The 24,542-nt window shown below is 38.2% G+C and overlaps 1 protein-coding gene, 1 long non-coding RNA gene and 1 pseudogene across 3 annotated transcripts in view; 2 read left to right on the top strand and 1 right to left on the bottom strand.

Annotated features, from left to right (window-relative positions):
• Positions 1–10,425, bottom strand: part of GBE1 (1,4-alpha-glucan branching enzyme 1) — a 255,028-nt gene extending 244,603 nt beyond the window's left edge. The window contains exon 1 of one of the 2 annotated variants that reach the window (XM_037525699.2): positions 10,201–10,425. In XM_037525699.2, the coding sequence (XP_037381596.1) occupies positions 10,201–10,334 (134 nt within the window). In that variant the 5' untranslated portion in view covers positions 10,335–10,425. The remainder of the gene's footprint in view (positions 1–10,200) is intronic. The other variant, XM_054700702.1, reaches the window with a different exon arrangement.
• Positions 10,426–12,888: 2,463 nt separating this feature from the next.
• On the top strand, positions 12,889–13,492 carry LOC119256879 (60S ribosomal protein L9-like; annotated as a pseudogene).
• A 958-nt stretch (positions 13,493–14,450) lies between these two features.
• LOC119257617 (uncharacterized) overlaps positions 14,451–24,542 on the top strand; it is a 66,233-nt gene continuing 56,141 nt past the window's right edge. Inside the window, exon 1 of the long non-coding RNA XR_005128085.2 lies at positions 14,451–14,860. This is a non-coding gene — a long non-coding RNA (uncharacterized LOC119257617). The remainder of the gene's footprint in view (positions 14,861–24,542) is intronic.

The following is a 24,542-nucleotide window of genomic DNA, read 5'->3' as shown; positions in this document are numbered from 1 at the left end:
GAAAGATTGGAGCTTACAAAAACATCACAAAAACGACAAACACAAACCTATTTGTGAACCCCCATAATCATGGGATAATAACCATCCCTTTTGGAAAAGACTGTAAAACAATTAAAACACAAGAGTAACTCAGACATTAGTTACTCAAGAACCCCAAACAGTAATACAGAATCATCATGTGTAGTAAAGCCATGACTTTTTAGGAAAGAAAATTAATATGACTCAAACACATGATTAATCTCTCATGCTGACACAAGGAATCACATTCTTCCACAAATTGTTCTTTAATACAACAGTCAAAGAGAAAATGTAAGACTTGCCAGCAATGATAAAAATCCTATATTTATATGAAGTCTCTGGTTGGTATGTTCTGAAGAACAATAGTTATACATCTTTAAACTTTAAAAAGGAAAGCATAGAAAGTATAATGTTAAAACCCCAAAAGCTCATATACATTAAATTTTTAAAACAGGCAATCTGTGTCTTGAAGATAGAACATAAATTCACTGACATCTTAAATTTAGCTCTTCTTTCTAACCTCACAAAGATTGCATTCTACAAATAAACTTTAAAATAAATTAAATAAATTTTATGAGTTCAAGAGGACATGGAAAATTGTTAAAAACTGATAAACTTTTTCCCTTTCCAAGCATTTTCATTTTTTTTTAAGAATAAAATATCTATGAAATTAAGGAGAGAAGACAGTGTTGTTCCCATGTCATGAGGCCAGGTGGCCAAGGAGACTGGATTTGCTCACTCTGGACACATCTGCCAAGAGTCTCTATTTTTCAAAAGAAAAGAATCCAGAAAAATACAGATGAGGTCTAGTACAGTAAAAGCCAGGGCCCATGGGTTGGTGGACATGTGATTGTATACTTGTCTCAGCAGGAGTGGAAATGCATGGATCCTGCTCAGAAGGACTTGTACACAGATGTGACGCAGGGATAACCAAATATGGTTCTTGGGGACTTCACATCTTTAGCCAGGTCAAGTCTCCTCTTTGTAGCAAGGGAAAGAGCTTTGGGAGCTATTATGACAGTTCTCAGGAAGATGTGTATACAACTAAAAACCTTGATTTTCCAGGCTCTCTTTCAGCTAAGCATGACCATGAGGCAGTTCTGGTGAATAATTTGTAATCTGAGAAAACTAGCTGGTGGTTATAGGAAAATTAAACTATGTGAGCCTAAAGCCTGCGCTCCTATAGGGTCATGGATGGAAAGCCTACATGTGCCCAGCTATCTTCAAGACCTGAGAATAAAAACTATATGCTAAGGGTAGTAAAGCAGAAACATAAAGAAAAATGGGTCTATGCTAAGGTCCAGACCACATACCTTTTACTTTCTTTGTGAGAAATATAAACCTCTATTTCCATAACTCAGTATGTGAGACTTTCTGCTAATTGTGAGTGTATTGGGTTTTCTGTTGCATAGAACTAAATGCATAAGTGATTTTATCATGTTTCTATAGCAGAGAATATTATCTGCTATTCATAATTTAATAGGCCTGTGGCTAGTTGCTTATCATTTATGAAAATGAAGATAGATTGATGATATTGAATAACATGATTTTATTGGTAAAATAAGTACTTAACTCTTGCTTGCTAAATATTTGGAAAATTTCATTGTTATCCATACAAGAAATATATTTGTAGACTTAGTTTTTGGAGTGCTTACCCAGAAATAGCATCTTTTTTTTTAAAGATTTATTTATTTATACAAGAACTGGGGTACAGTCAGAGGAGTGGGAGGGTGAGAGAATTCACCAGAGACAGAGCAGGGAGCAGAACAGGCAGACGGACCCAAGACACTGCTGAGGGGAAGCAGCGGGGGCGGCAGGAGAGGTCTGCCCCGCCATGTGGGATTCTCACAGGCCGGCCAGATTGAACCCCTGCGGCAGAGGCTGCGGACAGCTTCATAGTGCGGCGCTCAACCTGCTGCGCCACCAGGGAGTCCCCAGAAATAGCATCTTACTGCAATTTATCATTCAATGGAGCTACTAATACAGAGATGAATAGTCCATTTCTTTGTTTAATGCATCTCATGGCAAAAGCAAATACATTGAAAGTAACTGAAATCATCAAATAAAACAGTAGAAAGAAAAATGAGAAGGTATGACAGAGGATTTAAACGATTTTCTTATTAATAGATCATATGTTCAGATATCACTTTCATTTTCAAACTTTTAAGTTGCTATTATATTTTTTTTTCTTGTTATTTTCAAAGCTATCCCTGCTATTAGTAAACTAGGTATGTGCATTTCTTGAACCATCTAGAGTTAGGTGCAAGAAAATCCCTACAGTCGTTTGATGCCCAAGAATTTGAACACTTAGCAGTCAGATGAAAGAATAGAAAAAAAGAAAAGTAAGATCAAGAGAAAGGTTATTTTCAGTTTCTGCAGGCTAGCGTTTACCTCTCTCAATAAAGGGAGCTTGCTCCTCATTATATCCCAGGACTCATCTTGCCTTCAGCGTGTAGTAAACTGGCAATTGCCTTATCATTTCCTCTCCGAATGAAGGATCAAAGTTTAAACATATTCTTTTTCTTCTCTATTAGATTATGATTAAAATTACCACCTCCTCACCTCATTCACACAGTTCTCTCCTGGGGTAAAAAGAAAGAACCAACTAAGGTAAAGACGCTGTTAATCAGCAAAATGAGAAATTGTCAGGAATTTCTGGTCATATTATTTATCTAATGGATGTGGTATTAAAAATAATGACAATAATGAAGTCTTGTGAAAATAATATTCTAGTAAACATTTGAAGAAAAGTGAATCTCCTAATATTCTCATCATCAAAAAGCTACAATTTATTTACAAAGCATTTTAATTTATTTTGCTAGTTCTTAATATACATTTGTAAGGTGAGTCCCATCCCTATTTTATGAAGAGAAAACTGACGTTGATTAATTTGCTCTTGAAATCAAAGCTATTGAACATTCATGAGAAATAAAAATTTAAGCTTTGTCTTGCTCTTATACTTTGCAACATGGACACCGGGAACTATTTTTATATATTGTTCCCATTTTACATATGAAGCTAAATTTAGAATCTATATTATTTAAACCATTTAAACATCAAAAATGAATCAATTTTTATTAGACAGTAACATAATTTGAACAATGTCAAATAAACCACAATGTAATTGTATAATATATTAATATATAGAGAGATTACATAATAATATGTTTAATGTGGAGTTTTACCTTTTCTGAATGCACCAGGTTTTTGTTGCCCTAAACATAAAACACAACAGGGCTGCTTCTATATAATAACAGAAATCCAGATTCAAAATAATGGTGAGTATCCATGAACATACATCATCAAAAGAAGAAAATCTACTCTTTAGTAGAAATAATTTTACTTTAAAATGAAAAATAACTGATAATACCAATTGTCCCCAGTAAAAACACTTTCATATTTTCTTTTAGTACCTATAAATGTATAATTGAAGTTGAATACGTAATTTCGAACAACAGCAGTATGATATGCCTATCAGTCTAAAACTATAGCACATTTCTGGGATGCTGTATTATCATCTCACTGGCTAACCAGGGCCAGCTTGGTGGAAACTAAACTGAACCCTCTAAGAAGTACCACGAGGAGTCATTTCTCCAGAGATGGAAGCAGCAGACACCAGAGCCTAAATTAAACCAAAACACTTCATCAAGTCTTTTTTAAGATACTCTGGAAATGAGAACAGGTCAGGAGGCTCTGACCTCTTCTCCATAGAGAATTCAAGAGTGACTCTGTAGTAAAGATCTCATGTGAATGTAAAGGGCATGTGAATCTACTGGTACAACAGAACAGACCAGGTAAATCTTACAATTTCTTTATTTGCCCCTGCTTTCTCAAATCATTGATATTTGACCTTCTTCAGAGCCCATTACTTAGCCAAGCAATGAGAAAAACATATACTTTCAATTATGATATAAAAGTTCTATGTTATGAGAATCACTTTTGGGTATGGCTGGTGATACACCAAATCCAAACTGTTCAAACGGCCCAGTTTGGAAATGCAGCTGAGCCCTGCATCTCCACAGCTGCCCACTATCTGCTCGCACCAGGATATTGGGACTTAACTTCAACCCCTGACTTCCAGGCACCACCTAAGCTAAAACTGGAAACCAGAAGCACAGGGCCAGGGTTGCACTCCAACACCTGACTTTCCGAGCAAGGGGGCTTCTGGGAAGGGGGTGGAGCTGAGCAGCCAGGGGTTTTTCAAAGTCAGAAACAAAAGTCACCAGTTGACTTTCTTCCTGATGATTGTAGTGAGTCTGACATGCCTTACTATTCTTTCTGGCTTATACTCTGTGCACTTTCTCCTTGATTACTAGCCTCCAGTGCTCTCACTCTCACTCTGCTCTTCAGTGGTGAATGATGCCATATTCTCTTCAACAGGTTTGCTTGGCTTCTCCACCTGAGACCAGTTCCCAGTTTGCCGTGGGACTGAGCAAGCTGGTCTTCTCTATGCATATCAGGCCTCAACACCCAACTCCACCTTCGCCCAAGCCCCAACTGTTTCTCCCAGGTTTGTTTTCAGCCTTGTTACATGCTCTAGCTTTCAGGTTAGCCCTTAGGCACTGGCAGACTGGCCTTTCCATGGATGACCTGCTTCTTGCCCCCAGTGCTTCCTCTGCTGAGAGAACCAACAGCCATCTTGACACCACTGACTACTACTTGCCACCACTGACTACTACTACCTTTCTGTCTCTCTGTCTCTCTCTCTTACCTCACCCTATTCTCACCCCTTGTTAATAAACTCTATTATTATTGTTTCTCCCCATGTGTCTGTTTTTGAGCCATGTACTACCCTCATAAGCAAACTGGTAAGGGCCCATCAACTGGGTCTTCCTACTGCCCCAGGTTTGCTTGGTTTCAAAACTACTTTCTAATTCTGATCAGATAACAATGTAAAAGCTATTTTTATTTCTAACAAAATGGAGATGTTCCCTGTAACTGCAATACTTAAACACACTTGGGCTCACAAAAAAGCCTCCCTCCCATTCTTGGGCTTGCAATTTGACCTCAGGCTCTCTCAAACTGAATATTCCTTCAGTGATTAAACCTTTACTCTCTGCGGAGTATGGAGGTGTCTAATTAATAGTGATTGTCTTGATTTTCTCTGGTTATCCTTAGCTCTTTATTAGAGTATAAATTTCCTTTCCCCATACTGTTACTCACATAATCTCCTGGTAACTCATTGTCCTCCCATCCTAGCATTCTCAACATTTGTATCTTAAGGTGAGTTGACCTGAGATTCATTAGCATGAAGAAAAGAAAAATAAAGAGTCACAAGATATTCATTCAGTCATCTACTCATTCAAATACTGTGATGGGGCCTCCCTGGTGGCGCAAGGGGATAAGCACCACACTATGAAGCAATCCATAGACTCTGCAGCATGACTTCAATCCCAGCCAGCCGGCCGGGTAGCTACCGACATGATGAGGCAGACCTTGCCTGTCTCCCTGCTGCTCCCCTCAGCAGTGTATTTCAGTCAGTCTGCCTGTTCTGTTCCCTGCTCTATCTCTGGTGAATCCTCTCAACCCCCACATCTCTGGCCTGTACCCCAGCTCTTGTATGCATAAATAAATAAATCAATCTTAAAAAAAAAACAACAGGGCCTCCCCTGGTGGCACAGGCAGTTGAGCTCCACGCCGCGAAGCTGTCTGCAGCCTCTGAAGCGCCGGTTCCATCCCGGCTAGCCAGCAAGGGTCCCACATGGTGTGGCAGACCTCTCCTGTGGCGCCCGCTGCTCCCCTCAGCAATGCATTTCATCAGTCTGCCCGTTCTGTTCCCAGCTCTGTCTCTGGTGAATCCTCTCACCCTCGCGCACATCTGGCCTGTACCCAGGTTCTTGTGTAAATGAATAAATAAATCTTAAAAAAAAAAACAAATACTGTAATGTTCCCTACAAGTACAGACTGTAAATCCAAATGTGAGCAAACAAGATCAGACTATGAATCCAAAAATGAGCAAACAATATAGACACAGTGCCCATCACAAAAGAGAACAACTGAGCAGGGGATATAAAAGAGCAGAAAGACAACTATATCACAGTAGATGACCACTCTTAGATGGGTGTGTTCAAGGTTTAAGGATGGGGACAAGCCAGGGAAAAAGCCCAGTGTATCTGTTATGTCTTGAAGCATGGATAGGAACATATTGTTAGGGGGAAAGGATGTCCTGAACAAAATCCATACAGGTCTTGTGGACTCCACCCCGACTCCATCAAGACACTGGGTACTACAAATCCCATGATGACTAAAGGGAGGGTCACAAGGACCTGATGGTGGAGTTAAGCAGCCATGTTCTTTGTTTGGGTATTTAACCAGCCATGTGAGTGGGAGGGGTCAGCCTCTTGGCCACCCTGCACTTGGCTTTCACTAGCTCAGTGGGTCATGGGATTCTAGGTCAGTGGAACAGTTAGGGCACATTTAAAAATTTATCTCCCTCTTTTTCTCCCTGAGTTATTCATTTCTTCATTTCCCCTTTGCTTGTAAATAAACCTTTTATTAACCTGTTGTGTGTGCCTGCAGTTTAGAATTAAGAAGTCCCTTTTAAGTGCACAGGTGAGGACCCACAGTCACACAACCCATTTCATATCAGTTTGCTCTATAACAATATTAGAAGCAATCTAAGCACAAAGAGAAGAAATATTGTGTACAAAAGCATAGCTATACTCACAGCTAGACCAAAACATATAGCATTCAGGACAAAATAATACTATGACACATTTTAAGCTGATATCCTTTAGACTTTTGTTAATCATCTGTTTCTACAGTGATTTTTTTCCTACAAATAAAAATTAAATCTAGAAAAAGGTTCACTTAATAATTCATTTTTACTAAGCTGAAGGTCATTCTTGTGATATAGTTCAGAAAATATGTCTAGTTGTTGATCTTTCTTGCCATTTTTCAGTGGCACTTTTAGACCTGTAACTTCTTAAAAGCCTACACAAAATAAGAAATGAAAATCTTCAATACATGTATAAAACAGATGTTTCTAATCTATCCTAGTAATATTGTAGTGCTCCATTTAGAATGGTCCTTCTAGAATAATAAGAATATAGAGAGGCACATACTTGAACAAATAGTCAGGAGCCATAACTGACTGGACTTGGAGGTAACAGGAAAGAAAAAGAGGACTAATGAAGGGTACATCTTAAAATTTTGGCTTGAGTAACTGGTAGGATACTATACACACTGAAATAAGGTATAAAGTGACAAACAGGTTTGGGATGAATAACCATAAGTTCAGGTTTATACATACTGAGTATTACAGTACATCTTGAGTATTAAAAAAATGAGGATATTTATAAATATGTCTCGACCAGGAGAGCAATATGGAGTAAAGATAAATATGGACAGTCTCAGTACATAAATGGAGTCCATGGTATGGATATGATTATCTAGAGAATATATGCAAAGTAGAAATGCATAAAAGGGTCTAGAGAAGAACCTTAGGAATCCTACATAAAATGGTCAAAAGAGGCTAGGACAAACCACCAGAGATAATGAAAGAAGAACAAGAGCTATAGTATCATGGTTTCAAAGACTTAAGTAGTCTACAGACTATTTAAGCTACAGACACACTGCTCAAGTTTAATACCATCTCGGTCCCTTGCCTATAACACTGCAGAGGCATATTTCAAAATGAAGTCTTCCTGATGGAAGGCCCTGAAAATAACGCATATGGGCATATGATATGGGGACAATTAAATGGTATTGCTTTAAAACACTAAAATGTGGGAATTAGGTGCACCAAAACCAATTGCAATATAAATAACAGGTGGGGTAAGGTGGGGAAAAGGCAAGTTAGGAGAAAAATCCCATTTTAGGAGTCCAGAAATGAGAAATCATGGAAGCCATCACACACACTCATGCACTAATTTTTACTTTATGGCACAGAGTGAATCACTAATCCTCACGCTGATTCAATAATCTTAGGATAATAGAAAAAAAGTAAACAAGAACAATAAATGTACTTAACAGAATTTCTAAGAGATGCCGGTTGGAAAAGATGAGTTTGTCAATGAGAAAAATTGCCTCCGCCTTCACTATCCTTATAAATTGTTATTTACAAATTTCTTCACTCCTTAGTAAGCACATTTTGTACCTAAATAGTTGCCTGGTTGTGTATTTGTGTTAGGCCAAAGATACACTCCCCAGGTAGGTTATTAGAAATAAATTGAAAATAGGAAAAGTAAACCAGTACCAGATTTTATGAAGAAGAATTTATTATTCATCAAATGTTAACAGTAAAAGTTACTGCTGCCAAATACCAAATTACTATTTGATATGCCTAAATGGAACATGTGTGCTGGAAAATGGCAATTACTCAGAACCAAGGCCAGAAGTAGAATCCAGGTCAGAGTGAGGTACGAGGGCCCATTGGACCAGCCTTTTCAGCGAGAGCACTGGATTACCCCTCGTCTATATTCTGGCATTTGTCCCCCTCATTAGTTTTGACAAACCATGAAAGAGGATCAAAAATGCTTCAATCCCAATAGAGTTGAAGTGAATTACATGAAAGAAACACTTAACTAAGTAGGGATGTTTTTCTGCTTGTGATCAATTTTTGAAAAAGGATAGGAGGGAAAACATTTCCACAACTCTTTTAGAAATGTCTTAAGTGTCATTTTACAAAGCATACAAGTAAATTAGTGTCATCATTAAAAAGCATATCAAAAAAGTGACATGCTTTTGCTCTAATATTTTTTCGACTATTTCTAAAACCCAGTCTTCAACTATGAAGATCACGCACTGTTTCTTTGAAAGCGTGTATTATAAATACTAAAATCAAGTTCACAAGGTTGTTTCCCAGGTGGTTTATATAAGGGTCCAATCATCTGATGAACAGAACAATAATGAGTTTGAGAAAGGCTCATTTATCAGGATCTGTTACAAGCTCTGGAATGAGATGCTGTATCAACTTGGAGTTCCTCTGTTAATAGAGGTTCTCTAATAAACACTGTTGAATTGCATACAGGTATTAACAATGCCCCCTCATGAATCGAAGATTTTTTTTTTCAAATTCCAAATCAACTATGTTTCATTATCCCCAAAGCTTGTTCTCGCCAGTAACTTGCTGAAAGTTTCTATTATTTTAAAATGTGTGAGGATGTCCATTCTGTTGGCATGGTTGTTTTTATTTTCAGGTGGCTAGGTTAAAAGGGCAGAACTCATTAAACCACAAAACGCTAACCATCTGCATTTTATAACTATACTTGTTTTTGCTGCGCAGACTGCTAGAATTATTATCGGAGCAACTTAATAGTGGTAAACCAATTTACAGCTTGATAAGCGAGAATCTAAAACTAAAGCATCCTGAATCAACCAGCCACTACAAGTTTGACGTTCTTCTCATTTCTCCCTCTTGAGGATAGCAATGTACAAGGACGAAAGCGGCTGTCAATTTCCTCAGCAATGTTGGCTCAAGGTGGGGGGGGGGGCGGGAGGAGGGGGACAGTGTTCCAATGTGTTTAATCTTCCCTGAAGGGGAGCATTAACAAGGAACTAACAAAAGTTGCTTAGATAAAATCACAATATTTACTAAGAAATATTGCAGAAAATTTCAAATGTGCAATGACACACACTGGGTTTTATACACAGGCTAATTCACAAGAGCAGGCTAGCGTACGAAAAATGTCAGAAACACAGCAGTGCCTTTGCCTCTGCCTCATGCCGCAAGGGCACCCGAAGAAGCGAGTGCCTGGAGGCACCGCACGTAACCAATGTCTCAAAACCGCTGATTCCAAGAGAGGGGAGGAGGAGGGTGATGAGGAAAGTTTATTCACGACTTCCACGTTTATTCTGGGGTGGGGTGGGGGGTGGGGGAAGACAAGGGGAGTAAGCGACTTGTCAACCCAAAACTCCGGAAGCCACAGGACTCAATTACCAAATTCAGTCCGACGCCTGCCCTCGGAGCTTGCAAGTATCCCAGGTCCAGGGAGGGGCGGGGCTGACGCGGGCGGGGTTTCGGGGGCGGGGCGGGGTTTCGGCGGGGCGGGGTTTCGGGGGCGGGGCGGGGTTTCGGCGGGGCGGGGCGGGGCCGGAGTGGGGCAGGGCCAGCGCGGGGCGGGGCCGACAAGCACCAGCAGCCCGGGGTGGCCCGCGCCTTGAGCCCGCGCTGAAGGCCGGGTTCTGTGCCGCTAGGTGTCTGAAGGTAGAGCAGGGCGAGCGCGGAGGGTCAGAAGTTACCTGCGCTGGAAGTCCGGGGCGAAGGGCTTCAGGTACGGGTCGATCTCCAAAAGTCTGGCTAGTTCAGGCACGTCCTCCAGAGCAGCAGCCAGCGCCCCCTCAGAGCGGTCCGGCCGAGCCTCCGGAGCCGCCATCTTCCGCCTCAGCCCGAGTAGCCGAGGCCCGAGAGGGTCGAGTGGAGCCGCGGCGGGGACGGGAGGCCGGCGGCAAGGGCGGAGCCGGAGGACGCGGAGACGAGCCGCCGCGGTCCGGGGCCCTTTATAGCCTGAGAGAAGGGCCGCCTGCTGCCCCCCTGCTCCCCCGCCAGCGGGGAGGAGCGGGCCCCAGGGTGATGCCCCGGACGCACGTCCCGCACGGGGAGGAGGCGCCGAGGCCTCTCCGCCCCCTCACGCGGCGGCACCTGGAGGCGCCGGGACCGGCCCTGGCGCGGCCTGGCGGGACGAGGCCGCCCGGGGAGGCGGGGCCGCGCCGACGCAGCCCCGCCGCTCCCCGGCCCGCGCTCGGCCCCGGGACCACCTCTCCGCGGTTCACCTTTTAAAAGCCGCCGCTTGGCGCGCATCCCGTTTTTCACAAAGTTTTTGAGACTTTTTTTTAGGGCAGTGTTTAGACAGATCAGTGAGCTCACAAGGAGGCGAGCAGTGAAGTGGGGGTACAGTGTTACCTTTGAACGTGCTGCTATCGTTTCGTAACCCGACCTCTTCCACATTTGCCGTCCGGTAAATTAAAACCGGCGGGATCCTGCAGTCACTCCTCGAGCGGGCCGGTGTTCTGGTGGCATCATCTGGTTACTAAGAGCTTGGAATTGAAACCATACCAAGAATTTTTTCCCATATCCCAGAGCGTCAAGAAAAACCAAGAAGGCCTTTTTGCCTTTGTTTTTATTTATAATGGTTCTAACAAACTAAACAACCGTTAAGCTACCCTTCAAGGGACAAGTCGTGCAGGGGAGGGCATTGAATTGTAGACCAACTGTACCACCTTATATTAGCAGTGATAATGCAGTAGGTCTCTCCTGGCTTAAGAATGAGGGACTCTGAGGTCTCCCCCACTTGGTACTAACTTATATTTTCTCATACTTGTTAATTGACTCCTAGTGCCAGGATTCTTTTTTAAGAATAGAGAATTAGAGCGCCCAACCTGCTTTGAGTGGCAAAAGTGGAGAGAGAATCTCAAAAGTTGAGACTATCTGTCCCAGTTAAGACTTGGAAGTGGAGTTTCTTAGGGACTGTGGAGAAAGAAGTATGTCCATTAGCCTGTCCCTAAAATTTTAAAACATTCAAAACATTGTGAAAGGATTAGTAAAGTTGATAAAGGATACCTAGTAACAGAGAACTCTATCAGAGAGTGCAGAGTGAGTACTTTGCACATCATTAAGAACGGCATTTTCCATAAAGATGACAACATGCAAACATTTGTAAACTATAAAACACTTAAAAAAAACAAACACGAAACTCAAAAGCAGGATGCCCAATAGACCCACAGATCGGAATCCCCCATCTTAAGCATTTATCAGAAATCCAAGTTCCATGCTACTTGCTTACTGAGATCTCATTTAGCTGGTTGAGAGCTAAACAAGTTCTCTCTGAAACATACCCTAAATCAGCTTTCTTACCCTTCCTATTACTCTTTAGAGGCCACCTTCATCTCTCACTTGAACTACAACATATCTAACAGATTACCCATCTGATAGTCCTTATCCTCCCTAATCTATGTCAATGTTTCTCAAACTCATATGTGTGTGTGAACAAGTGTTTGAACAAATATTTTTTTGAAGTCCCATTTGCTAGCAAGTTGCCTACGTACTGAGGATAAGTGGAAAACAAGTCCAGTTATCATAAAGGTCACATTAAATAATATGGGATAGGGAAGAGAAAATTACCAACTAAATAATATAAGAAATGCAAAACATCCCCACAAATGCCCTATAGTAATAAATGTACCATAGAGAATTAAAATTAAGCCAATATGTCTGTTTTAGTTCTGTCAGTCAAGGAAGGCCATTTAGAGCTGACATTTAAGCTGAAGAAACAAGAGAAGAACATCCCAAGTTAAGAATTGTGCAATGAGGGAATGAGTTGATTTAGTTACAGAAAAAGGGAAACATAGTGTACTTGGTGAAAAGAAGACTATGGGGGTCTCCCCTGGTGGCACAGGCAGTTGAGGGCAGCACTGTGAAACTGTCCACAGCCTTTGCAGCGCTGGTTAGATCCCAGCCAGCCAGGGAGAATCCCACATGGTGCAGCAGACATCTCCTGTCTTCCCTGCTGCTCCCCTCAGCAGTGCATTTCAGTCAGTCTGCCTGTTCTGTTCCTTGCTCTGTCTCTGGTGAATCCTCTCACCCTCCCGCACATCTGGCCTGTATCCTGGTTCTTGTATGCATGAATAAGTAAATCTTTAAAAAAAAAAAAAAAAAAAAAAGAGGGCCTCCCCAGGGACACAGCAGGTTGAGCGCATCACTGTGAAGCTGTCCGCAGCCTCTGCAGCAGGTTCGATTCCCGGCCAGATAGGTGGATTCCCACATGATGAGGCAGACCTCTCCTGTCTCACCCCCTACTCCCCTCAGCAGTGCTTTCAGTCTGTCTGCCTGTTCTGCTCCCCACTCTGTCTCTGGTGAATCCTCTCACCCTCCCACACCTCTGGCCTGTACCCCAGTTCTTGTATAAAAATACATAAATCTCTTTTTTTGCCTCATCTACTGTGAGAATGAAGACCATTCTCAGCAATCAGACTGTCGACATTCCAGAAAATGTTGACATATCCCTGAAGGGTCGCACTGTTATTGTGAAGGGCCCCAGAGACACCCTGCGGAGGGACTTCAATCACATCAATGTTGAACTCAGTTTGCTTGGGAAGAAAAAGAAGAGGCTCCGGGTTGACAAATGGTGGGGAAGATGAGGTCTGTGTATGCTCACTTCCCCATCAACGTTGTTATTCAGGAGAATGGGTCTCTTGTTGAAATCCGAAATTTCTTGGGTGAAAAATACATTCGCAGGGTTCAGATAAGACAAGGTGTTGCTTGCTCAGTATCTCAAGCCCAGAAAGATGAGTTGATTCTTGAAGGAAACGACATTGAACTTGTATCAAATTCAGCTGCTTTGATTCAGCAAGCCACAACAGTTAAAAACAAGGATATCAGGAAATTTTCGGGTGGTATCTATGTTTCTGAAAAAGGAACAGTTCAGCAAGCTGATGAGTAAGATTTAAGTTGTCCAGCTACAGAGCAGCAAGATAATGGATGATTTCTTAGACCTATTTGTGATACATATTTAAGAAGCAATAATAAAAGTCATCATTGATTTGGGACTTTTTTTTTTCCTTAAGCTGATTATCCTTTCAAATTTTTAAGCAAATAAACAGTTCAAGTCAGTTCTAGTGTGCTAAGAAAAGTACCAAGAAACAGTTTTACTGAAGGACTTTACAGAGAAAAGGCTTGAATCTGATTTCCAAAGGAATATCAAGGGTGTTACAGGCAAGAGGAATATAGTAACAGTGTCAGATGACTTGAAATTGTTAATTGGATATAGAAAATAAGAAATTTTGTGGTGATCTAAAATTGAATGTTGTGAGGCAATTATGTGTCATTCACTTGTCTGTACTAGTAACTTTTTGTGAAAAGGCAACTGAGAAATAGAACAAAGAGTTTTGGTAAGAGTTGGAATATTGAGTTTATGATAAACATGGTTTCAGTGCTCCAGGATCCTCTCAGTCTTAAATCTTTGATTTGCTTTAGGCATTTATTTCAGCATCCTAGTCCCTCATAATTTTAAATTAAGAAAAAATAGATAACAATCACTTGGAACATGTATGTTTTAGTGAGACCTTAAGCCAAATAAATAGGGTTTTTCTATATTAAAGAGTTAATCTTTGGTTTGAAAATGGTTAAATTTTTGATATGTAAATTAAACACTGTAGTGTTAAAAAAATACATAAATCTTTAAAAAAAAAGATGATCAGGAAGTATTGTTAGCTGGGCAACTTACTTGATCATACAGGCTCTAAACAGATATAAGTAGGGGAGTCCATTATAATTAATGTTTTGAGTTCCAACTGTTAATGAAGGCACTATGTTCAAGCATTATGATGGGATAGCAAAGTATAAAGATCTTTGTTGTGATCTATTACTATATTCACAATGTTCGTAAATGAAATTTTAAATAATAATACCTCCAAATGGTGTGGAGTTTTATTAAAATTTATTTAAAATTTAATCAAATTTTAAAATCCTTTTATTTCTCTGTCTTGGTCTTTCAGTACCATAGGTGTTACATTCTTTGAAGTAAGGGAATTTAATTCTGTATTTGTTTCGTTTAACATTAAATGTTCTGAAAGTAAATGATGCAGTGTTAATACAATTTTATAAATTTACCAAACTTATACACCAAAAAACTGGTGAATTTTATGCTGCATAAGTTATACTTAAGATGTCTACAAAAAGTTATGACTGAGAATCTCCACTGAAAATGTGAATCTAATATCTACCAAGTGTATCCACCTCCAAATTGATACTCACTTATTTCTAGATTACATTTAGCACAGTGACCAGCAAAATGTCTCCTACCAACTATGAAACCTCTCTTAGAGTACTTGAAGAAGAGACTCATTCTGTCTTCAGACCTTCAGACCTGCTACCCTCTAACCTCACTACATAGATGGCCAAGTGGTGAGTGTGCAATGTGATGTCAGTTTTTACCACCTGGAGACCAGAGTAAAACAAACAACTTTTCCAGGGATACAAATTAATAGTTTTTAGGTGATAATAATTTCCATTTACTTTTGTCATAAGTTGGATGTGAACCAGTGACCTATAAATGACTTTAACTTTTGTGAAAAATCCTCTGAACATCTGTTCTTCATTAGAACTTAAACAATATTGCCTAGCTCTGATCTACCTAAGAAAAATGGTAAATTTTATTTCACTCAAAGCTATAGGCTTACTTTATACCGCCACTAGTGATTATCTTATATCTGAATTTTTCAGTACATCTCAACTGTTCTATATTTTAAAATTATGCATACATTTTATTTATTTATTTATTTATTTATTTATTTATTTTATAGAGGCATGTTTTCTTTCTTTCTTTCTTTCTTTCTTTGTTTTTGTTTATACATGCACTGGGTACAGTCAGAAGCGCGGGAGGGTGAGAGAATTCACCAGAGCCAGAGCAGGGAGCAGAGCAGGCAGAAGGACCGAAGTACACTGCTGAGGGGAGCAGCGGGCGGCAGGAGAGGTCTGCGCGCCATGTGGGACCCTCCTCCGGTGGCCGGGGAGCAGCCGGGGATCGAACCGGCGCCACAGAGGCTGCGGGCAGCTTCGCAACCCAGCGCTCAACCGCTGCGCCACCGGGGAGGCCCTATGCATACATTTTAGTCACAAAATTGCATAAGAATCAAACTATGAAGCTTATCTATGTGGAGTTATTCTGAAAAGAACACAGTAAGTCTTCAAAATAATAGCTAATAATATTGTGCTTCTTGTGTGGATACTGTGTAGTAGACTCTGTGTAAGTGTGTATGTGTGTGCACACCTGTGCACATGTGCACAAAATCTTCAGTTAACGCTGTGATAAAAGCAATAAAGATACAGAAAATTGCTTAAGATAATGTAGGCATTAGTCAAGATTTGAGTCAGGTAATTGTTTTACAGAGTCTATGCTTTTAAGAACTTTATTATACTACCTCCCAGAAAGACAAATATAAAGGGTAATATCATTTTTATGACAAAATTAGGCAAGCAAAATTTAAAATAGTTTTTATCTGTCAACTACCTGAATGAAATCGAGATCCCTGGTAAACAACCATTTCAGAAACAAATCAAAGAACGGGGAACTTGGGAGTGAAGGGGTGAGGTTATCCAATAAAATTTAAGTCATAAAGCCAATGGAATCAAGCCTTATACAATGCACTTATAGGAAGACACATCTAACTACCATCACCTATTATTTTTTTTGTTTTTTCCAGAATTTTTATTTTATTTATTTCTTTTTTTATAATAAATTTTATTTTTATATTCCCCATACAATTGCAACCCCCCCTTCTGACCCCAATCCCTCCCCTCCCGCCCCCCACCCCCAAAAAGTGTCTCTGGTTCATAGTTTTTTGTTGATTTTGATTTTCACTTTCTTATAGTTATTCATTTTTCTGGTCCCTTATTTAAGTTTTCTAGATTCCTGCTATGAGTGAGAACATCCGGTATTTTTCTTTTTCTTTTTGGCTTATTTCACTGAGCATGATCCCTTCCAGTGCCATCCATGTTGCTGCAAATTGCATGTGTTTATCTTTTTTGAATGCTGAGTAATATTCCATGGTATATATGTACCACATCTTCTTGATCCAGTCATCTGTTTGTGGGCATTTGGGCTGTTTCCAAAGCTTAGCTATTGTAAACAGTGCTGCTATAAACATAGGTGTGCAGGTGCTCTTTGGAATTGATGTTTCTGTGTCCTTTGTATTAGCTTAAATGATAGTCCCCCAAAAGATACACCCATGCCCAAATATCCAGAACCTTTGAATACTACCTTTTAGGGACAAAAGAGAGATCATCAGCATTATTTGAATGTGTTTCTCAATCACATGACAGTATTCTTAGACACAGAGGAGACAAAAAAAAAAAAAAAAAAGCAGGGAAGCAGTATAACTGAATGTGTAGAGATTGAATAATGCTCTATCCACAATCAAAAAAACGCCAACAGATACCAGAAACTGCAAGAAGCAAAGGACAGGTTCTCGGTTCTCCTCTACAGTTTTCTCTAGAAGAAAAGAAATGTCAGCCTGCCAATACCTTTATTTCAGACTTCCTTTGTCCAAATTATAAGAAATAAGACACCAGTTTGTGGTAATATATTTTGGCAATCTTAGAATACTAATACCTCTAATCTGTCTTGTAAACATGACTACTTCATCCCTAAAAGTTTGAACAAGGAAATATATAGAAAAAGAAAACTAAAGATGAGATGAGAGCAGCAGACTCTCATATATGAAATCATCCTAAATATAAATTGATTAGCCTCACCAATCAAAGTCATAGAGTGACTGCCTGAGTCAGAAAATGAAACCCAACTTTCTATAGTCTCCAAGAGACAGCACTCAGCTCCATAGATAAGCCTAGATTCAAAGTGGGGAAAAGTATTTAACAAGCAAATGGTACCCCAACAAAGGCAGGCAGAGAGAGCCACACAGTATCAGATAAAATAGACTTACAGCTAAACAAAGTAACAAAAGACAGGGGTGGACATTATATAAAATGATCAAGGGAGTAACCCATCAGGAAAACATAACATTCATCATTTTATACATATGCACAAATAAGGGAGAATCAAAATATATAGGAATTGTTTCAGAATTGTTATCTATTGGCAGCAATGCAATAGTGGTAGGAGACTTTGATACCCAATTTTGCCAATGGGCAGATTAACCAAGCAGGAAACAATAACCCTAATCAAATTTTTCGATCCAATTGGCTTAATAGAGATTTATAAGTCACGACAGCCCCTGAAAACCATTCTTCTCAGGTGCACATGGGACATTCTCCAGGATAGAGCACAGATTGCATCACAAAACAAGTGTCAATAAGCTCATGAAGATTGAAATCAAATATCTTCTTTGATCATAATGATATCAAACTAGAGACCAACCACAAAAAGAAAGCAAGAAAAACTAATACGAGGAAACTAAACAACATATTATTGAGTTACTGAGGCGAAGAAGAAATTTAAAAATACCTCTGTGCAAACCAAAATGAAGACACAAACCATCAGCATCTGTGGAACATAATAAAGGCACTGAGAGGGATGTAAATAGCAATACACACCCACATCAAGAAGCAGGAATTTAACAGTGATGAAACTTCTCAGACTTCACCTTAACCAAATGATCAAAGTGGACACAACTATTTATAAGACATGTTGATATGATAAAATCCTCAGTATGAAGTGAAAATACATGTCATACCTGAGATATTCACAAAAAATCCACTGAAAATTTTGAATTGTAAGAAAATATCAAAAAAATAAACACCTCAAAAGATGTTGTACAAATTACCTGACCAGAGCTATTAAAAATTGTCACTGTCATGAAGAACAAGGAAAGACTAAGAACTATACTGACTGAAGAAAACTAAAGATTACATGATGAGTAAAAGTGAAGTCATATTCTGGAACATATCCTGGAATAGAAAAAGTTGAAATATTAATGAAATCTGTAGCTTACTAGTACTGTACTGATTTCAATTTCTTAGTTTTGATAAATGTCCTACTATAAGATGTTTGCATTACAGGAATTGGGATGAAGTTATGTGGGAACTCTGCATTTTCCTTGCAACCTTTCTATACATTTAAATTATTCTAAAATAAGTATTTTTTTAAAAATATGTATTATTAGCTATGACAAAATCTTAATATTTGTTTATTTGGGGAAGAAAGTAAATGCAGTTTTCAAAAAACAGTTTAAGAAAAAATATATCAATATTCATTTTCCCCTTTTTTATAACCATTGGTATTTAGTGATTATAGAAACCTTAGTTAATATTAAACAAAAGTATGTGATTGCATTTAATAATGTCATTGCTAAAAAAACAAAAATTGTGATTCTTCTACTAGAATTAAGTATAATGGATTTTCTGAGCTTTTAACTATTTTGAGTTTACAAGGCTGCCACTTAGTTAACTGGTGGCATATAATGTTGTGAGAAATTTAAAGGAACTGCTACAAGTACCTAATTAATCCTTACAAAGTTGAGATAATCTGATTCATTAAAAGAACAATGTGTGCCTGGTACTGAACTAGAAATTTTTAATTACCATTTTGTACTTTGCTGATAACTTGCTCTTTAGTGAAAAAAAAAGTGACTGTCTCTAGGTGACATACCAAAATGTTTAAAAGCACAGAACTACAGAAAATATAGGAAATCATAGACAAATGACCTAGATTTTAAGAATTTATTTTTCTCATTTTGAGGTCATTTTCTCCAGACTTTTTGACTTTTTGAAATATTTTAATAGGAAGTCATCATTTGCCTATTTTTCTAACTATTTATATAATTTCATTTTAGTAGCTAATACAAAATATAACATTGAGTCACTTAAGCCATAAAACCATTTAAGATTACTTTCTAATTTGAGTTAATTATTTCACTGTTTTTCCCATTTATTTTTATTCAAATGTTTCTATCTTTTCCAGAAACATCCTATTTTTCAGGATTTTATGTTTTTCTTTTTGATTAGCAGTTGAATTTATTTTAAACTTGAACAGACTCAAGTTTTCAAAGATAATTCAGTAAAACCTAGGTTATTTACCTGATATTGCATATTAAAGAAATTTTTTGTTAAAGATTCACAACCCAGATGTAAACTTGCATAAACCAAACATCTTTTGAAAACTTTTTCAGAGATAATTAATATAGTGGCTATCCCTGCATACTCCACATTTATGAATAAATTAACTCTCATGTGGAAAGGCATCATTTCCTAGGCCAGCCATATTAAATTATTCCATGAGAGAGTTTATCATTTTACCTGACTCAGTTTTCTATTATCTGTACTTTTGATCTAAAAAGATGTTTGACAGAGAAAGGTTGAAACATTTCTTCATAAGATGATACCAGAAAATTTTTTAAAATCTAAGTAAAACTCTAATATAAAAGGATTTTAGAGCTGGGTCTGAAGTACACATTTCTGTGAAGTTATCACTACTTATTAAATGCAGATACTCTTGCAGTATCTATGTTTATTTTTCTTTTTTTTTTCTTTTTTTGGTGAACAGTATTTAGAATTGAATTTTTTGCTCATTAAAACTGACACTGGAGTAAAAGAATGTAGTTTAAATTAAAATGATATGCATATGTATGTATATGTCAAAAGAAACTGGTTCAGTATTCTACCAGAAGTTGGATTTTCTGCAAAGAACTAAATAGCGTCTAGTCAAGATGTAGTAACCGGGCCCTGATTTACCCTCCTACATGAAGAAACAACAAAAGTACTAGGTCAAAATACTGAGCATCAAACAACCAAAGAGTAGGAAAACAAATGAGATGAGGCTTGTAGATAGTCTAGTTTAATGCCATGAGAGTTCAGGAAAGAGGAACTCAGGATCTGGCCTAAAGAAGTGGAAGCTACAGTTCACAGAGAATAAGCAGGGCTGCACAGAGAAATAACTGAGCCATGGAAAAGGTCTATTAGGTCTTCAACAGCATACTGATTGGTGTTTGCATTTAGGAAAAGTGTCAGAGGCTGTGGAAGAGTCATCAAAAGAATTAAAGTGACTAATGGCTAAGATTCATGTCTAGTAAAAGTGCTTGTTTCCTAGCAATCGTACAAAAAACCCTCATAATTATTATAGCATTGGGTAGAGTACTCAGAAAGGTGTTGTCTTTGTAGTAGGGAATAATTATCCCTAGGCTGAGTCCTTTTCTGGAGCCACCAAACAAATCATAAAAGCAAGACCCTAAAGGATCTCTTTCCAAGTAACTGTATATAAGTTAAAAGTTAAGAATATTTATAGGAGTAAAAATATCTACTCAGCAAGTAAAACCCACACGTCTGGCATTCAATCAAAAATTTGCAGACTTGCAAAGAAGCAGGAAGACATGACCCATATTGAGGAGAATAATCAATCAATCAAAACTGACTTAAAACTGACATAGGTGTTAGAATTAGCAGACCCTAGGACATAAACACAGTTATTAATCCTAGAACATATATGTCTAAAAATTTAAGAAGAAACATTGAAGATATGAAAAAGATCCACATCAGACTTCTAGAAATGAAACCTACAATCACGGAAATAAAAAATTTGGATATTGAAAAATAGCAATAGAAACCATCCAAACTTTAAAACATAAAAATTAAAAAAAACAATACTGAGGATACCAGTGAACTGTTGAACAACTTCAAACAAACATTTATATATGACATTGGATACTTGAAGTAGCAAAAAGAAAGGACACACAAAAAATTGAAGAAATAACAGCCAAAATTCCCCAAATTTTATTAAACACATTCCAAGAAGCTAAGTATAAATATCATAAAGAAAATCACACATTTTATAATGAAATTCTTAGAGCCAGTTATAAAGGGAAATTTTTAAATGCGACCAGAAAAAAAAAAAAAAGGCATTCTGTTTATAGGCAAACAAAAATAAGGAAGACAACAGATTTCTCACTGAAGAAACTCAAACAATGGAGCAAGATCTTTAAATATGTGAAAGAAAAGATTGACAACTTAGATTTTAATACTCAGTGACCACATTGTCCAAAAAAGTAATGCACAATAAAAATAGCTCAAACATACTAAAACCAAATAATAAATTTTTTTAAAAAAAAATTTTTTTTAAAGATTTATTTTTATTTATTTACACAAGCACTGGGTACAGTCAGAAGCGCGGGAGGGTGAGAGAATTCACCAGAGCCAGAGCAGGGAGCAGAGCAGGCAGAAGGACCAAAGTACACTGCTGAGGGGAGCAGCGGGCGGCAGGAGAGGTCTGCACGCCATGTGGGACCTTCCTCGGGGGGCCGGGGAGCAGCCTGGGATAGAACTGGCCCTGCAGAGGCTGCGGGAAGCTTTGCAACCCAGCGCTCAACCGCTGCGCCACCGGGGAGGCCCCAAATAATACATTTTAAGGAAACCTACCCTACAAGAAATTTAGAGGAAATTTGTCGGGTAGATGAACAGAGATACCAGAAAAACTGCATCAAAATGAGTGAAGAGTACCAGGAGAGGTCCTCGATAATCCTTACAAGGATACATTGTTTCCTAGTAAGAAATTTTCTGTTTTTCATTTAAACTAGCTTTAAGTGAGATTTTATTCCTCACTTTCAAAAAACCTTGTTTAACACTCTCACTTCTGACTTCTATTTACGTGCATGTAAACATGTTTCACATCTTCCCATTCAATGTCAAGCTTCTTAAATAATTTTATATCCTACATTCCCATTATTTTCCTTCTTAGTCATTGTTGGTTGTTTCTGGCTGTTACTACACTGCCCAAACTAATTTCTGCTGATTTGCCTGTACCTTTTTTATCTCCTCTGTCACCTCTTTCTTTCCTATCTGATCCTTACATACCAGCATTCTTCTAAATTCTTTCCTCTTTCTAGTGTTTTATTTTTTACCAAAAATAGTATAACCACCTATCAGTTGCTCAATAGAGAAAATTGGTATTTATGCAGTCAGCCTTGATTGTTTCTTTTTCTTCACTGTCCCCAGAAATCTTGAACAGTCTATCTCCAAATTGCTCTCAGATTTAAACATTTTTCTTCAGCTCTATTGCCAAGGACTCTGCATTCCCAACATTATAGTCCCACCTGGACTATTTCAGTGACCTTCTAAGTACTCTCCTGTATCCAACTGATCCCTTATTTAATCAGTACTTTCAGTTAGAGTGCTAAAAATAAGTAAAAGAAAGCATGAAATTGTTAATTCTTGCTTAAGATCATTAATCAACTTTGTGTTTCTTTTAGAATAACACCCAACCTCTTTAAATGACTTGCAGGACTACCCACAGTGTAGATGGTCCTCACTCATTATCTTCAACTTCAGACCTTACATGTTGTCTTCTTTATATTTCATTCACATTTAATTTTTTTTTTAGCTTAGTAAGATACTTTTTCTTTCTGGTTTATGATCCCAAATAGACTGACTCTTCCCTGAGCCCTTCCCCGTTCTCTGCTTTCACCAAGTTAATATACATTCATCTTTGAGATCTCAAATTAGATAACATCTCCTTGACCCTAAACACACCCTATTATGTCTATAACATCCTGCACATCTTTTTTTTAAGATTTATTTTATTTATGCATAGAAGAACTGGGGTGTAGGTCAGAGGTATGGGGAGGAGGGTGTTGAGGGGATTCACCAGACAGGTAGGGAGCAGAACAGGCAGGTCTACTGAAATACACTGCTGAGGGGAGCAGCAGGCAAAACAGGAGAGGTCTGCTGTGGCATATTTGGATTAGCTCCCTGGCTGGGGACAGAACTCAGGACAAAGCACTGATAGTGTGGTAGTGCTGAGAGTTAACACCTAAGCCAACAGGGAGGCCCAACATCATTTTTATAGTGTTTATGACACACACATATTATATTATTTAATACTATATTTCCCACTACATTATAAAATTCATAAGAGCAAGCTACTGGACACTATCACTGTTGCTACTGTATATTTCCTGCCGCCTCATGATAAAGACTCTTCCTGCTCTCCACAAAAAAAAAAAAAAAAATCCATGAGAGCAAAACCCAAATCTATTTTACTGCTGTGTCCCTAACACCTACCCCAAGCCAGGCTGATAACAGATGTTAAAAAAATATTGACTACACGAGTAAATGAATGAATGCCTTCCTCCAGAATCTAATGTGTGACTACTATAAATCTTTCCTTGTGATGAAAATGAATATATTCCCTAAATCTAAGGTGATATTTGGAATTAATGACTTCAATTCTAACTATATTCTTTGGATAGATAGAAGGTCCACCTGCCCCAAAATATCTTACTTGATAACTTGTAATAATTTCTCATCCTTGCTATTTATTCTAAAACTACCCTATCTCTTCCTACACTCACTTGAAACCTCCAATTATAGGTTAAACTAAATACTAATTGCTTTCCAAAAGGTCAGTGTTAAATTCACATCTTTTTTTTTTTTTCTGATGAGTTTGATTTTTGTTTCTTTGGCCAACTAAAAGGATCATATTATCAGATTTGCTAATTGCTAAACTGCTATTCCTGAGCATTTAAGAGAGAAAATACACAATTATTAGTAGGAGTTGTGAACTTAACCCAGAGTATTAGGTGACTCTCTGACTTTTATGTTTTGGGCTACTAAATTAGAAAATTGGCCAATAGAAAGAATGACAGGGACAACTAATTTTTCCCCTTGGAACTTTATAGAACTAGCCCAAATGCTTTTACAATTAATATGTATTTTTGTGGTAATCCTTTTATCTGGGTTTTCAGAATGGTGCCAGGATATTGAACCCTTGTGCCATGTGCCAGCTCTCTCTGATATCTGTTTCACTAGTCAATTGAAAGCAGAATAAATGGAATTAAACCACAGGAGTAAATAGTGCCAAGTTCTATGACAGATTGTAGGGAACACAAGCACAGGGTTAAAATACATCTAAAAGCAAAGCAAAAATCAGTAAATTTACTTGCATTTAAACCTGATTTGAGAATAAAATAGTGAAGAAGGCATGTAAGCAAAATATAACCTATATATAATTGACACTAGTAGTACATGAAGAAATGGCATATTAACATACATAAGTTTTTAACACATTTCATCAGTTCAGTAGTGCCCCCTTCTTCATATTTTTCATCTGTGAAATAGGAATGAATCTTACAATTGAAATTAA

Source organism: Talpa occidentalis, unplaced genomic scaffold (genome assembly GCF_014898055.3).
Source record: "Talpa occidentalis isolate TD23 unplaced genomic scaffold, MPIMG_talOcc4v2.1 talOcc4.4, whole genome shotgun sequence".
NCBI lineage: Eukaryota > Metazoa > Chordata > Mammalia > Eulipotyphla > Talpidae > Talpa > Talpa occidentalis.
This window is presented reverse-complemented; position numbering and strand designations above follow the sequence as displayed.